The 17,487-nt window shown below is 38.2% G+C and overlaps 1 protein-coding gene and 1 long non-coding RNA gene across 4 annotated transcripts in view; one reads left to right on the top strand and one right to left on the bottom strand.

Annotated features, from left to right (window-relative positions):
* The window catches only part of PRLR (prolactin receptor), a 161,859-nt gene extending 153,857 nt beyond the window's left edge, over positions 1 to 8,002 (top strand). For all 3 annotated transcript variants that reach the window (XM_001092241.5, XM_015139842.3, XM_015139841.3), the window contains 4 exons: positions 2,071 to 2,212; positions 3,501 to 3,600; positions 4,109 to 4,178; positions 6,030 to 8,002. In XM_001092241.5, coding sequence (XP_001092241.4) covers positions 2,071 to 2,212; positions 3,501 to 3,600; positions 4,109 to 4,178; positions 6,030 to 7,034 — 1,317 coding nt within the window. In that variant the 3' untranslated portion in view covers positions 7,035 to 8,002. The remainder of the gene's footprint in view (positions 1 to 2,070; positions 2,213 to 3,500; positions 3,601 to 4,108; positions 4,179 to 6,029) is intronic.
* Positions 1 to 17,487, bottom strand: part of LOC144341392 (uncharacterized) — a 50,412-nt gene that overhangs the window by 26,383 nt on the left and 6,542 nt on the right. Inside the window, exon 2 of the long non-coding RNA XR_013418298.1 lies at positions 12,289 to 12,386. This is a non-coding gene — a long non-coding RNA (uncharacterized LOC144341392). The remainder of the gene's footprint in view (positions 1 to 12,288; positions 12,387 to 17,487) is intronic.

The raw sequence follows: 17,487 nt of genomic DNA, 5'->3' as shown, positions 1-17,487 counted from the left end.
TACATTTTAGACCTAGACCCTCATAAGAGTACTTAAATGGCACCAGGTGGGAGGGGGTATCTCAGTATATCCTCCATAGTCAATGGCACAAAACCATAGTAAATGTTTTTATTCACTTTAAAATACTTCAACCAGGCCGGGTGCAGTGGCTCACACCTGTTAATCCCAGCACTTTGGGAGGCCGAGACAGGTGGATCACCTAAGGTCAGGAGTTTGAGACCAGCCTGATCAACATGGAGAAACCCCATCTCTACTAAAAATACAAAAAATTAGCCAGGTGTGGTGGCAGGCACCTGTAATCCCAGCTACTCAGGAGGCTGAGGCAGGAGAATCTCTTGAACTCAGGAGGTGGAGGTTTCAGTGAGCCGAGATGGCACCATTGCACTCCAGCCTGGGCAACAAGAGCGAAACTCCATCTGAAAAAAATAAATAAATAAATAGGCTGGGCGCAGGGGCTCACACCTGTAATCCCAGCACTTTGGGAGGCTGAGGCAGGTGGATCACTTGAGGTCAGGAGTTTGAGACCAGCCTGACCAACATGGCAAAACCCCATCTCTACTGGAAATACAAAAAAATTAGCCAGGCGTGGTGGCGGATGCCTGTGATCCCAGCTACTCGGAAGGCTGAGGCAGGAGAATCGCTTGAACCTGGGAAGCAGAGATTTCAGTGAGCCAAGGTCATGCAATTGCACGCCAGCCTAGGCGACAAGAGAGACTCCGTCTCAAAAAAATAAATAAATAAAATTTAAAATTAAAATAAAATACTTCGACCTAAAGAAATAGTAAGTAAATTGCAGGCAGTACAATATTCCATCTTTGCATACTTTAGTATATGCCTCTTTTAAAAAGGCACATTTCCAAACATAGCCAAAATAACAGGATCACATATAGGAAAATTAAAATTCCTTAATCTCATTTGATACCCAGTCCCTAGTTTAATTCCTCCCAATGTTTCCAAATATCTTTAACAGCCACTTTGGCCAAACCAGAATCTGCTCCTGGATTACACATTGTAACTGGTTGTTATATCCCTTCAGTTTCAGTGTAATGAGGAGACTGGGCCACTTGTCCCATAGAGTATCCCACCGTGTACATTTCTCTGATCAGTTCTTTGTGTGGTCATTTAGCTAATTTCTCTATGCCTCCATTTCCTGTAACCAGACTTAATTAGATGTAGGCTGAACAGTTTTTACCAATGATTGGTAAATTCAGAGGTGATATTATGTACTCCATATTGTATTTAATCAGATGTCAAAAACCATCTGGTTGATCCACCAGAAGTGATGCTAAAACTGGCCCCTGAATTGAGGAGATGACACTGATCCCTGGATTGTAAAGTCATGTTTAATTTGTATACTACTACTTTACCGTACATGAATGCCCAATTCTCTTTCACCTCGTGTCTTTAACACCAATTTATTATTCAATTGGTTATTTCATTAGGATTTAAAAGCTAACAATTCTTGAATTTTGTTTTGTTTTGTTCCTTTGAGATGGAGTTTCACTTTGTCACTCAGCTGGAGTGCAATGGCACTATCTTGGCTCACTTCAGCATCCGCCTCCCAGGTTCAAGGAATTCTCGTTTCTCAGCCTCCCGAGTAGCTGAAATTACAGGCATGCACCACCATGCCCGGCTAATTTGTATTTTCAGTCGAGACGGGATTTCTCCATGTTGGTCAGGCTGATCTCGAACTCCTGACCTCAGATGATCCGCCCACTTCAGCCTCCCAAAGTGCTGGGATTACAGGCATGAGCCACCGTGCCTGGCCAATTTTGTTATTCTTTCTACATTTATTAAGTAGTTGTTTTTCATAAAGTGCGAAGGAGGCAGAATATTTGACTTTTCTGAAGTAGAGTCCCAAATGGAGAGATAGAAAACCTGCTAAATTTTTGTGTGAGCAATTTTAAGAGGAGGAAGAGATAGGGATAAGACAGTGGAGCAGTGACAGCAGGGAATTCTCTGTGTATGGTTGCTCAGCCTAACTCCACCATAGTTTATTTTTTAGGGGAAAACTCTCTTTCTTCACAACAAATGTCAGAAGTGACTTCTGTTTTCCTTATCCTACCTTAGACCCATTTTGCTGGGCAGCAAACAGAGTTTAAGATTCTCAGCCTACATCCAGGACAGAAATACCTTGTCCAGGTTCGCTGCAAACCAGATCATGGATACTGGAGTGCATGGAGTCCAGCGACCTTCATTCAGATACCTAGTGGTGAGTGTCTTGGCTCTTTTTTGCTTATGTCCCTAAATATGTTTTAAATGATATGTTTGCATATAATAACTACTAATAGAGAAACCATTGTGAGCCTTAGCCAGAGCAATAGAGGTGGGTTTATAATCTTTCTGCCCAATACAAAGACATTTTGAAGAGCAGCATTGCTCCCTGGATTACTGTCAGTGGAGAATAGTTCTAGGATAAGGCTACAGACATGGGCCTGGTGCCTCAAGGGGCTTGATGGTCAGTTATTCTGCTCCCACCGTCTGCCCCATTCCTATCATTTAGAGGATTTGGTCAAGGTCGTCCTCTAGTTCTTCCAGAATTTATAAGGCAGTACCCTGTCTCAAAGACATGAACCAGTGCTCAGTCTCTGCTATGGATTACACTTCAGTCTCTTCATGAAGACACAGGATATAAGATAGACAGCTCCAGCAAAGCACCTTAATTCAGTAGCTTGTCTTCTATAAGGGAACAATTCAACTTGCATTTTTTAAATGTTTTACAGCTTATAACACCTGTACCTTATTTGGTCCTCCCAACCCTCCGAGGTATTCAGAAAATATGATTATCATTAAGAATTAAAAGTGAAGAAACCAAACCTCAGCAAAGTTAGGGGTCTTTTCCAGAACCATGCAGGAAAGTCTAGCTCTTCTAACAACTTGCCTGACCAAAGTATTAGGCTTTCATTGGCTTGGCATACTGGAAAGGGTACTGAACTGCAAATCAGGCATGCATCTAGTCTGACCAGTCCTGACTCTTACTTAACAAAAGCACAGGGTCTAGAGGCAGAAAGCCTGAGTTCAAATGCCAGCCTGCAACACTATAGTTATATGTTCATTGGTAAATCTTTCTTTGATTCCCAGTTTTCTTATCTTTTATAACAAAGCAATGTAGGCAAAGAGGTTAACACCATTGATGGCTTTTAGTAAGAACTTAGTTAATGTTAGCTTTTATTATTGTTACTGCAAATGACCATGTGACCTTGGATTTCCTCTTTAAAGATCAATTAAAAAGAATATGTGGAAGGATTTTTAAATTTTTAGAGTACTATAAAGCATATGCAACATATTAAAATATTAATAATATTGAAAAGAAAATAGCCCTGTCATTGATGATACTTTGGATTGCTGTTCAAATAAAAAAATATATATAAATGGAAGAAAAGTGTTTTCCTCCATTTAACATTTCCTCCTTATAAACATTTAAGAGTTTCATTCATTAGGTTTGTTTGTTTTTAATGATGCTGTATGTGATCAGAGCTTTCTGGCTGTTTGTTTTTTAGACTTCATCATGAATGATACAACCGTGTGGATCTCTGTGGCTGTCCTTTCTGCTGTCATCTGTTTGATTATTGTCTGGGCAGTGGCTTTGAAGGGCTATAGGTACTTCACTGTCTCTCAACTTTTCCTCCCAATCATGATAGTCAGGGATAACGACAAAAAAGATAATACAAAGATGATGGACACCTGTAGGTAATCTTCACTTTAGCCATTAGATGTAGTGTGTTTGCCCATTAAAAAAAAAAAAAAAAAAAAACTTTTATCAGTGCTATAAAAAGTAGAAAAATTGACTCATTTCAGGCTGATGTTCTTTCTATGAAACAGAGATTCATAGTTGTGAAACAGTAAAAATCTGGCAAGAGTAGCTAAACTCAAGAGAAGCAAATAGTCCAAATAATCCACTAACTTCAAAATCAGCCTCTTTAATTAGCTAGAGTTAATTTTAATATAGGCCTCTGTAATTTTATTTTCATCATTGATAGTTTCATGGAGCTGCCAAACTCTAAGTCCTGTCTCTACCATAGTGCATATAGTGGCTATTATACTAACCTTTCAAAAATTACAAAGTCAGAAATGAGTCATTTAGCCAATCTCATGAATTATTTTATAGCATGGTGACCTGCATCTTTCCACCAGTTCCTGGGCCAAAAATAAAAGGATTTGATGCTCATCTGTTGGAGGTAAGTACAGGAGGCAAAAAATGCAGTGTGATTCACTGCTTTGTAGTAATTAACTCCACACACTCACACACAGTCCCTGTCAGTTCAGCCTGGTAGTTTCAGCCAGCCTTTTTGGGCTGTCTCTCCTGGTCAGTATGTGTGTTAACAGAAAGATGTGTCAAGTATGAGGGTACTTACTTTCACACACTAAATGTCAGGGGGCAAAGAGAGAAAGTCAAGAAAACATGGAAACACATTTATTGATTTATCAGATCTACTCATAAGCACAGAGATAAACATTTGTACAAATAATCAATTTAGAAAGAGAGTGAATATTTTGATTAATGCGAAACAGGGACCCACCACCAGCCCCTCAATCATACATTGGTAGAAACTTCTACTTGAATGTTCTTTACATAAAGTCATAGTAACAGACTATCCTATTGCCATTATCTCTCACTTTGGGCACTCAGTTGAGACCAGATCAGTACAGTGGGGCCATGTGTTTGCCAGGGCCCAATTGGGCTGATTCAAGAGGGAATTAAATGGTGAGTGTTTTGAATGAAAAGACGGGTTAGAACATTTTTAAATTTTTCTCCACGTTGAAATAGTTTCAGTTTGGCTTTTAAGCTTAACACTGACGTATATAAAAGGAACTAGCTGTACATTAAGGCAAATACCACTTGACCCAGCTGCTCTGGGTCTGACAGTGTAAGAATAGAAGAAGTGAGCCCTGGATAATCTGACTTGTCTGTGTTCACTTTGGTTGCAAATATCGAAGCAGGGACTAGAGCCCAGGAGTCCGGGATCCTAACCCAGTGCTCTTCCTCCACTATCCAGTGTAGCATTGACCTGATAGAACCAGCATGAATGTCTCAGCAAACTAAATTAGTTACTGTCCAGCTCACAATGTAACCTGCTAGCCACAGAGACTTAATGATAAAATAGCTACTTTTGTCTCAAAAATATGTATTAGCATTCTCAATGATATTACCTCTAATCCTCAAAAGAACCCCCCCACTCCGCCAGATGGGTAGTATTCATATTATTTTCTACCTTTTAAAAATGGAGAAGCTGAGGTTCAGAGAGTAGCTTGTCCAAAGTCACATACCCCGTAATAAGTGATCAAGCCAAGACCTAGGTCAGTACCTGACCCAAGTCAGAGGATAAGAAAAAATAGGCGAGAGTGAGAGGAGGAGGTAGGAGGAAATAGGAGGGGGAGAAGAATGATAGGAGGAAGAAGAATAGGAAGAGGGGGGAATATGGAATAGGGCAAAGAAGGAGAAGAGAAGGAGGGAGAGGAAGTAGAGTAGAAGAAAACAGTAGGTTAGGAAGAGAGAGGAGAAGGGAAGGGGAAATAAGAAGAGGAAGGAGAGAAGGAAGAGGAACCACAGAAGGAAAAGACAAGAATCCACTTACTATTGCCAGATTCTAAAAGGTGATAGAGGAAGTTAGGAGGCCAGCAACCACACCCCTGCCAGTGGGCCACAGTGTCAGATGCATGCATGAGCACTGTGGGTTTAGAAGTTTCACAAACCTTCATTTTACAGTTATCTGTTTATTATTGTATGTGTATATACTACTTGCCCATTAAACTCATGATTATTATTGCTTGGAGAGAGACTGAGTTAAATATCCTGAGTTTATAGATAGATAGATAGATAGATAGATAGATAGATAGATAGATAGATAGATAATATATCTGCTGAATAGTATCCAGAAGGTGATTCTAGATGGCCTGGCACACAAATGTCTGAAGTTTGAGATCTTCCCACCTGCTCGTGGCAATGAACAGATACCACTTAGCAGGGATGCTGATTTGGAATGCTATGAAGCTAACAGCCATCTCTTCTTGTGTCCGTGTTTTAATAGAAGGGCAAGTCTGAAGAACTACTGAGTGCCTTGGGATGCCAAGACTTTCCTCCCACTTCTGACTATGAGGACTTGCTGGTGGAGTATTTAGAAGTAGACGACAGTGAGGACCAGCATCTAATGTCAGTCCATTCAAAAGAACACCCAAGTCAAGGTATGAAACCCACATACCTGGATCCTGACACTGACTCAGGCCGGGGGAGCTGCGACAGCCCTTCCCTTTTGTCTGAAAAGTGTGAGGAACCCCAGGCCAATCCCTCCACATTCTATGATCCTGAGGTCATTGAGAAGCCAGAGAATCCTGAAACAACCCACACCTGGGACCCCCAGTGCATAAGCATGGAAGGCAAAATTCCCTATTTTCATGCTGGCGGGTCCAAATGTTCAACATGGCCCTTAATACAGCACAACCCCAGATCCTCCTACCACAATATTACTGATGTGTGTGAGCTGGCTGTGGGCCCTGCAGATGCACCGGCCACTCTGTTGGACGAAGCAGGTAAAGATGCTTTAAAATCCTCTCAAACCATTAAGTCTAGAGAGGAGGGAAAGGCAGCCCAGCAGAGGGAGGTGGATAGCTTCCATTCCAAGACTGACCAAGATACGCCCTGGCTGCTGCCCCAGGAGAAAACCCCCTTTGGCTCCGCTAAACCCTTGGATTATGTGGAGATTCACAAGGTCAACAAAGATGGCGCATTATCATTGCTACCAAAACAGAGAGAGAACAGCGGCCAGCCCGAGAAGCCCAGGGCTCCTGAGAACAGTAAGGAGTATGCCAAAGTGTCCGGGGTCATGGATAACAACATCCTGGTGTTGGTGCCGGATCCGCATGCTAAAAATGTGGCTTGCTTTGAGGAATCAGCCAAAGAGGCCCCACCATCACTTGAACAGAATCAAGCTGAGCAAGACCTGGCCAACTGCACTGCGACACCAAGCAAGTGCAGGATCCAGCTGGGTGGTTTGGATTACCTGGATCCCGCAAGTTTTACGCACTCCTTTCATTGATAGCTTGACTAATGGAATGATTGGTTAAAATGTGATTTTTCTTCAGGTAACACTACGGAGTACATGAAATGTTCAAGAATATAGTCAGACTGACACTACTAAAGCTCCCAGCTCCTTTCATGCTCCATTTTTAACCACTTGCCTCTTTCTCCAGCAGCTGATTCCAGAACAAATCATTATGTTTCCTAACTGTGATTTGTAGATTTACTTTTTGCTATTAGTTATAAAATTATGTGTTCAATGAAATAAAAGCACACTGCTTAGTATTCTTGAGGGACAATGCCAATAGAAATATCCTCTGGAAAAGGCTTTCGTGATTTGGCATGGGACAGACGGAAATGAAATTGTGAAAATTGTTTACCATAGAAAGATGACAAAGGAAAATTTTCCATATAGGAAAATGCCATGAAAATTGCTTTTGAAAAACAATTGCATAACCTTTACACTCCTCCTCCATTTTATTAGGATTACCCAAATATAACCATTTAAGGAAAGAATGCATTCCAGAACAAATTGTTTACATCAGTTCCTATACCTTACTGACACATTGCTGATATGCAAGTAAGAAATAATGCCTCCATTTTTTTCTTAAAATAGTTTAGATATGTTAAGCATGGATTTTCCCCCCTAAATTCTATTTTAAAGCCTCTATAGAATATAGTTTGGAAATTAAAATTTTCTTACACAAGGGGCAGATGAATTTCATGTGAATCCTTTTAGGATGTTTTCCTGCTTCATTTCAGCATAATAGATAATTTATTATACACCTTAGTCTTTTCTTAGTTAAAAAAGAATTCCCTAAAGACTAACTTTAAAAGAAAACCACAGCAGGATGCTAATGGAATTACTGCCTTACTGTACATACAAATTCTACTTTAATACAAACCCGTAAGTTTAACAATGTATTTTTGAAGACTATTTTTCTATAACTTAAGTAAAATAAAAGACTATTTTCTATCTTCCCAGTACAGCTGTTTACGTATTCAGTGGGTATTTTCTGCTGCGAGGTTATAATGTGTATTTACAGTACATAGTAGTATATGCAGTTCCCATTTGTGGAGTAAAATGCCATACCAACCCAAAGCCCACTGTGAAATATGAAGTGAATGACAAAATTCAGTTTCCAACACAATGTAGCATAGTTTATCCGATTCTTTTTATCTCCAGGACACTTTAAACGACAACTACCACCACCACCAACCTAGGGATTTAGGATTCTCCACAAACCAGAAATTATTTCTCCTTGGAGTTTCAGGCTCCTCTGGGACTCCTGTTCATCAATGGGTGAATCTTCCTAAAGCTACCGTAAAAAGGGAGAGCTATGATTTCTAACAGCTGTTTAAAAGAGAGAGGTTTTGTTTTTGTGAGAAATCTTGAGCCACAAAAAAATTTTAAGCAAAGCCAGGAGTTAGTGTCTCTCTGAAGTAAATTCAACTGCAAAATCTTGGCAGTGGCAGAAACAGCTCATATCAGAAGTGTCCAAATAAAGGTTCTGGGAAACTAGGTATTTGTATAGCAATGGAAATAGCTCCAAAGTTCAGAGTGTGGTAGTGAGAATCTCCCAGTCAGTTCCAATGCCAGGCTTCCTGAAAGAAGTCAAAGCTTGGATCTTCATTTTAAAGGGCGCATCCATGACTCATCTAACACCCTCCCTCTATTTTTCCCTTCACTTGATGGTAAATCTATTCTCTGTGTCCATTTACTAGCTGGACATAGAGAACTTGAGCTCACCTCTGCAAGTCAAATATTCCCAACTAGCTCATACTGATAGCAACTGGACTCAGAGGTATCCCCCCGGCCCCGTTTGAAAGTGAACACATTGCCAATGTTTTGAGAATGTCAAAAGCAATATATATGAAGCTCCATTTTCCTAACATATGAAAAATATCATGTGAGTAAGGGAAGCATGTGGGAAAGTTGTCCAAGCTCATTCAGTCCCATAAATCCTCAATACTTAAACTGTCTGAGAACCAACTGCATAGGCATCACTTGAGCAGTGTTTGAAAATTCTGTTTGCAGAATCTCAGGCCTTATCTCTAACCTAAAGCATCAGAATCTGCATTTTACTAAGATCCCCAAATGATTCAAGTGCACACTGAAGTTTGAGAAGCACTGTTCTAGACAACCATTTCCACTATTTTAGTTATTTTAGTTATTTTAGTGCATAGTTACAATCTTCTTTTGGAAAGGACAGATCAAGTCTGTTTGACTTGCAATGAACAACACTGCAGGTAAGAAGACAAAAAAAGAAGCATATCGGTAGTTTAAGATTCCCATTATGCTGAATCTTACGTGAATTCACATAAAAGAATGACCAGCAAAAGTATACACAACTTCTGAAAGGCCAAGGAATATAGTCTACCTTGAGAGGCATTAACCAAAGACAGTCACCCTCAAAGCCAATGCAGACTAAACCTTTCCTAACATAGTCTATTCTTCTCTAAGAATAGAGAAGATATGTATCAGTCACTCTTAAAGTCTGAAAACCTAAACATAAAAGTAATCTGCTTTTGACAGATAATTTTTTATAATACATATGAAAAACTGTGACAGCTAAGGACTTGAATTAAATCCCTAAAAAACACCAATTAGCCACTCATCAAGCCAAGACTAATTCTGTGATCAGTTAGCACTGTTTATCTGAATTAAGCTTTTTTGTGGTCTAACAAAAAGGTTTTTTTGTGGTCTATCAAGGAGACAGCTGTTCAAATGGAAGGATACATGTGGGGCGGGGGACAGTCAGGAGACCTGGATTCTGGTCCTAACTGCTTTGCCTTGGAGAGATTAATTCCCCTCTCTAAGCCTCAGTTTCCTCTGAAGATGTTGGACCAGATAACCTCTAAGGTCCTTTGAAACTGACTCCTGGATTCCATGACTCACTGAATATTTTTCTGCAAAAATAATTCCAACCAATGCCTTCTATCTTAATCTAACAAAAAATTGCTCTTCGTCATAGAAATACAAAGTAATCTTCAGTGATGTGCTCCTTATACTTTGCTTTTTAAACCGTCAGTTCCAGTTAGTCTTAATATGTTGCATGTGCATTTTATAAGTGATATGTGTACAGAATCATATTCTAAGATTATGTGCAAATATATGTGTAGAAAGAGCCATTAAAAAAAGAGGCAGGAGATTGAAAAGAGACATATTAAAGGAGGCACTAATCTTTAGAAAAATGATCTTTCACTGAATCAAGCCATGCTCATTCCTTGCTGAATCCAACAGCCCCAAATCTCTTTGCTTATATCTGGCTGTTAATTTTTTTCCTCGCACCTTCCTAGATTATTAACAACCATTGCGCAGTTGGCTCATGGGTCCTTACACTCTGAGTTATAATAAGTTGTATTTTTATAAACAAATACCTAAATATTCAAGTTTTAAGGCGCATGGAAACTGAATCTAGGCAGTGGGTGATTGTGTAGCTTACAACCCAAACAGCAAAAGGTTCCGATTCGTTCTAACAGATGTGTATAAGCACAAGTTAGTATCCACTGTGTCAGATATTTAACAGATCCTACATTTATTAGCTATTTAACAGACTCTACATTTTCCTAAGTGCCTAAGACCAATCCTGGTAGTCACTTAATACAAAAGACTCACTTTAACTGGCTTGATCTGAAGGGGTCAATCCTTTACTGCCTACACAAGATCTGGGCGGTTTTGCTGTGTGTCTTGTGATGACCCAGCTGAATGTGAAAAGCCTGTGAGTTATTGAGCAACCAGAGGCCCCTGCATTCCAAGAAGCAGTTTGGCTCTGGGGAAACTCTGGCTTTCTCTTTCCTCAAGTGTCCACCACTGCCCATCATTTGCAGAAAGACTTGGCCCTGCCTTTAGCAACTTCCCTATCTGCTTAGAGTAGACAAGAAAGAAACAGATTTGTGCACATTTTACAAAGTGCCTTCCTCTAGTTTTTTTTTTTTTTTAAGTTTTCATTTTTCAAGGAAAAATGTATTGATTAGAAAGTAACATTTGCCTTGTAGGGAGATAGATAGATAGATAGATAGATAGATAGATAGATAGATAGATAGATAGATAGATAGACAGACAGACAGACAGACAGACAGACAGACAGACAGACAGATAGATAGATAGATAGATAGATAGATAGATAGATAGATAGAAAGACAGATAGATAGATGAGAAGAAGCCAGAAAGGGCACAACAAAATGCTCTAAGGGTCAACCAGCAAATGTTCAGTGAATGTTTTTTACGTATTGTTTAATTGAATCAACACAGAGCTGTTGTGAATAGTGTGACTTACTTTGCCTGATAAGAAATTGAGTCTGGCTGTGATTTGGGGATAAATCTGCCACGCTGTGATTTGAGACTCTTCATACCAAAACATATTGATACGTTTTTGAATGTCTTTGGCTTACATGCCTAAACCTGAAGAGAACAATGCATGTACATTGGAACTTTGCACACAAACAGAAAAATATAAATGACTTTGAATTACCATCCCAAGTGTTGCTAACATAGATGTGCCATTGATGAAAGTCTCGTGTGTTCTTGAGTGAACAAATTTCCTTTTCTGCCTTTTTGGCTCAAGCACAATAATACTGTCACTAAGACAGTGACTGAGCACTCAATGTCCAAGACTAAATCACATCGCCATGACTAAGTAGGCTCTCTGTCCTGGGATGTCTTTTAAAATCTGGACATCAGGTTCCTTACTTGTTAAATAAGTGGGTTGGCCTAAAAGGTTTCTAAGACCTCTCATGATCTAGGTGAAATCCAGGGTTTCAGGTCAGTGTCCCTGGTGCAATGCAAGAAAACCTTGCTGACATGCCCTTGGCCTGAAGCAGCGAGCACGTGAAACTGTGTGACAATGCTTAAGAGAAAAACAGAGATCTGTTCCTCCAAGTCAGATTGATTTAACATCCTTGCTTTTCCTTTTCCTTCCTAGCTTTACGTATTTATAGGGTTTTTACTTCTTCTCCAGAGCCTACTATTTTTCCTAAGAGTTAGTAGCAACCATAGGATCCACAAGAAATGAAATTATTCATAAACAATGACTTTGGCACTGCAAAAGTCTGAGTCAAAGGTTAAATCAGTCACACAGATATCCAAGGCCAAGTTGAAGACCACAAGTATATCCCATTTAGAGATTTGCATGCTTAGAGACTAAGCCCACATTCATTAATTATTTAGTTAATTCAAAGGCCACTAATAAATCCATGCCCAGCCTGGGCAACATAGTAAGACCCAGTCTCTACAAAAATTTTAAAAATTAGCCAGCCATGGTGACACGTACCTGTAGTCCTAGTCACTTGGGAATCTGAAGCCAGAGGATTGCTTGAGCCCAGGAGATCGAGGCTGCAGTGAACCGTGATTGTGTCACTGCACTCCAGCCTGAGTGACAGAGGAAGACCTTGTCTCAATAAATAAATAAATCCAAGCTACTTTGATGACTAGATACTGGAGGTCTTAAGGAGAAGCTTTAAAAATACAGATTGATTGCTTCAGAGAAATCCTATTTATAATTATGATCTGAACTTATTCTATGATTAGCAAATATATCACCTGAAAATAAAACAGGAGTTCTCTCCCCAGATTTTTGTTTTTCAGGATGGTGAGTTTTGGTCTAGGACCCTCATGGCACCCATTTCAATAAAAGGAAAAAGATAGTAAAATAGGAAATAGGAAGTTTCCAGAGAGATCTGGGCATCTCAGGATTCCAGAAAATGCTGAGACTAACCCACTAAATCCAAATTTTATTGGGTATGGTAAATCTAAATATGTTCAGTGTTCTGAACAGATTTTATGAGTTTATGTCCAAGAGAGGTACATAATTCACAAACACTATCATGCTGGCAGCTGTTTTATCCACATCAATTCCCCTGATTTAATGCTCTGTTTTCAATTTAGAAAGTATTGAGACATATAAAGTCTCAAAACGGGAAAACCCTATCTTGTTTATAAGGTGTGGTCGATAAATAGACCACAGATAACCTTAGTCTATTAATTAACTCTCAGATAATCTTAATCTATTCATTAACATTCTACTTGCTGCTGATTAAAAAGAAAGAAACCCTAAAACCTTCAGCAACTGAAGTAGTAATATAAAAAATAACCTTTACTAGTTATGGTCAAATTAGGCTTCACTTGGATAAACCTCAAAATGTAGTCTGAGTTTTATTGTGTACACTTTACAAATCCTGAGGAAAAAAATCTTTTTTCCATGTTATCTGAAAAACTATATGGTGAAGAGACCTCTGAAAAATAATTTGTTTTATGAAATTCCTGAAAAGCTAATTGTGAATTTTTTAAAGAAACTACCTCCCCTTTGTGTCCTAATGTCCTTCCTTCAAAGCTGCATATAGTTTAGAAATGAAAGATGTCACGTCTCATGCTTTGACTGGTTTTTGGTGGCATATTTGATGTATTTGCCAAGTGGCATTCCTGACTTCACAGTAACTGTTACATTATTTAGTACTATATTGCTTTATGTGGTTCAAAAATAGTATACGCCATACTGAAATATGTAATCCTCATGTTGTGAAACTCATCATGTAATACAAATGAAAATCATTACTTAATAACTTACAATTTATCCATATGTAGTTGTAATATGATTGTGTCTATGACTATAAAAAAAACTGAAAAAATATGTAATGTATTTCTGTTGAAACGGTGAATGTACTAATTTTTTTCTTAATCTTTGTCTGGAAGAAGGATTCTATGTCATTCATTGTACAGCTGCTCTGGGGTGTTACACATTTAAAGTACAATCCAACAGTGGTTTAAAAGTCAACCTCTCGGCTTTGTTTCATGTGACTGCTGAAGCTTCTCAAGTGTTCTTTGTGTGATGAGGCTTGCTTTTGTGCTTCATCATTCATTTTAAACATTGAAAAGTCTCATGTGGAAACCAAAGCAATCTAGAACCAGCCTGTTGGGTGACTGTGTCTTCTGTAAAGCCATATTGAAGTGAAGCTATACGTAATAGCGTAAGGTTCCATATTTTCAAAGCTACCACTACCTCTGCTTTTCCTCTTTCCCTAGAAAATGCCAAGCAAAATTCCCCAACACTAAGTGAGAAATTAGAAGTAATTGTTATAATTAAATTGCTGGGCATATATATATATATACACACACACACACGCCTTCTAATTCATCACTTTGCAGGGTTATGTGAGAGTTTCTGAATAACCATTCTTACATTTTTACATTTTATAAAAACTGGCTGCAAGAAAGGTTCAGAAAGAATACTTAGGAAGTCATCAGATGAAAAACCAGCAAAACCATAGAGTGCAGATTTTTTCCTAACTATAAGTCACCTCATAGTTGTCCAAAGCCATGATAATGATATCTCTTACAAACTGACTTCTGTAACCCCCCTAGAAATAACCCTTTTCCTTATTTGATTTTAGCCATCAAACATAGTATGATGTGGGAAAAGTCAGTCATTTACCAGGAATAATCTTGTTTTGATTTTAAAAACTCATTTCCGTATGTAGTTATTGTAATGTCTATTTTTTTAGACTTAAAGATTTATAGAAGACTATAGTTATCTGATTTGTTATTTTGCATTTTTCATTCTGTAAATCTTTGCTTGTGGCACATTGTGCTCTCTGTTTTCCATGGGTTTATTCATTTGTCTCCTTCTATTTTGAGGGGACAACATGGGTAGTTAAATCTTTGTGAATAGATTGGAGATAATGCTAACTGCTATCATAACATCTTCATTTTTATTGCATGCCAAAAACAATGCCTGCCAAACAAAATCTTAGACATCCCAATATAATGTGTTCATTATATTTCTATTCACACCATTATTGAAAATACCCAGCTCAGTGCCTGGCTTAATAAATGCTTAATTCCCTTACCTACTCTTGCCCTATTTTTTAATTTGAAATGGAGATGAGCAAAATAACACATTCATGGCTGAAGCCTTTTTTTGGACATTTCTTGTTGCTAAAAGATCTATAATCAGGACGTTGTTTATGTAAGTTGGACAAAAAAAGTTCTTCCCGTCTATGTCCACCCTTCCATATGATTGCAAAACAAAATTTCCCTCCTTTACCTCATCCCTTTAACATAGGAGCCTGAGAAAAATGAGGGAAGATGGAACCAGATATAAGGAGATCCAATAAGAGAAGCTTATTTAAATATTGTGAAATAATGGAAAAACCAAAGCATTTTTTTAAGTGGGGAATCATTTTGAACAGTTATTATTTATCCATATTGCTAACAACAGTTTTTCTGACAAAATCCATCAGATGAAGTGCAAATGGATAATCTTTTACTTTTAATGGATCTAGAACTAGAAAGTTTCACTTACTGTTCATGTTTGTGTTGCAGAATTGTGAAATGGTGTGTGGTTTTGCTTTCCAAGTTCTTCTCTGCCTCCTCTTAATTCTCTAATGCCATGTCTTACAGAAGAATGAGAAATTTCTTTCTTACTTGAGTATCATGCTCTAAAAAACTTGGCTTCAGTCAAAGAAATGCTAGCTCTCCTGTGCTTATATTGAAGCCATCTGCCTTTAATTCTTGGGTCCTCTTATATTTTTAAGGTGCAAAATTTGAAGTCTCAGTCACCAGACACAGGATCTATATAATTAATGGTGAGCTGGAGAAGTAATATGTAACTAATTTTTCAAAAGCATTGAATATACTTTCCCGAAAGAAAACAGAAATTAAATATTGCCACATCTTGCCAGATTCCCATCTGACACCTTAACCTTGTCAGGTTTCCTACAACTTACTAATCAAGTTTTATACCTTGTAAATCTCCCCAGTTTTTTCGGGGCTGAAAGATGCAACTTCTATTTAATAGAAACTTTGAAATGTTGGGGTAAGGGAGCAGTGGGGGGACAGGGGAGAAGGATAAGAAATAGAATTATTGAAAAACCCCCAACAGGGACCTTCCTGGCCAGAATATGCAGAGTAACTTTTGCTGGCTTTACCTTTGAAAGTCCCTCAAAACCATGCAGATGAAACCGAGCCTGTTTTTGATACTGTCAGATGCATTCTACTTTGGAGGTCCCAATACCTAAACTGGAATTCTTGTATCTACATCTCCTCCACCATCCCCCACACCGCCCCTCAATTCCTGTTGCCCCTGCTAATGTTAAGCATTTTTCTCTTGTTATGATCAGGTTCACATTAAAAACAGATACTTACAAACTGACTTGAAGCACAGATACCTTTACGAATGTGATAAAATATTTTCTTAAGAAAAAGAAAGAGGATGTCGGTCAAATAAAACACTACGTGGATGTTGATTGGTGAACACTGGTGTAAGAAAAGGGAGCTCAGGAATTTTTATTACTGTATTTGTAAATGAGTTTGAAAGAATTTGTAAATGCCACTGGTACATTTTTAAGGTGACACATTTGCTCATTATAAAGTTATTAAAAATTACAGGGTAAGCTTAAATGACATTTGCCAGTAGTTTTACTTTACATAATCAATATTGATATTGTTGCTGAACTATGTAACTTTATGATGCATTTTTCAGTCCCTTTTCAGAGCAAATGCTTTTGCAATGGTAGCAATGTTTAGTTGAAATTGACTTAATAAATTATTACCTGAGCAATGGTTTTTGGAGGGTCTTTATATATGTATCTGAAATATGCATTACATGAAAAATTTAACTTGAAACAAGTTTTTCTTCTTTGCCACAATAAAATGTATTAGAATAGATTTTTTAAAAGAAGGAGGGGGGACTGCATTTTAACTCTGAAAATAAAGTATGCAGACACATGCTAAAACATTTATCTTAGGACACTTACGGGTGGCATTTTTTTCAAGCAGAAATCTTTGTGCTCACCTTTGAACACCTCTGATTTTATTTTCCTACTAATTCTAAATCAAAACTGAACACACATTTCCCCAGTCTTTATTCGTCTGCCAGACTCAAGCCTTGAAAATGCAAGCATGCTTGGAAGCATCCAGAAGTTTCTTGGAACTTCTCCTGGGAACAACCAAGAACAATCAAAAGGAGAGTTTCCAAACCTGAGATTCCATCAGCTTTCCCAAGTTTCCAAACCTGAGATTCCATCAGCTTTCCCAAGTTTCCAAACCTGAGATTCCATCAGCTTTCCCAAGTTTCCAAACCTGAGATATGATCAACTTTCATTCAACAAGCCACAAATCTCGGGGCCAAAGTTTCACATTTTCTTTTGTTCATGTTTTCCTGACTAGAATTATTCAGTGTCGTTACTTAAAACCAGCTGTGAGTTCATCATCCATTTGTGATCTTTTATTTATTGCATAATATATTTCACAAACACTTGAAAATATATAGAAAAACATAACAAAGACTCATTTACCCACATCCAAATCTTATAAATATTCATACTTTGCCTTGTCTGTTCCTTTTTTAACAAGCATTCATTTAATATCCCAGATACTGTCATTTACATCCCTCAACAACCAAATTCTCTACCTCTCTCTTCAGCAGTAACTACAATCCTAAAGTTATTATATATCCTTCCCAGCTATTTTTAAA

This window comes from Macaca mulatta, chromosome 6 (assembly GCF_049350105.2).
Source record: "Macaca mulatta isolate MMU2019108-1 chromosome 6, T2T-MMU8v2.0, whole genome shotgun sequence".
Lineage (NCBI taxonomy): Eukaryota > Metazoa > Chordata > Mammalia > Primates > Cercopithecidae > Macaca > Macaca mulatta.
Note: the sequence above shows the minus strand (reverse complement) of the source record. Positions and strands in the feature narration are given on the sequence as shown.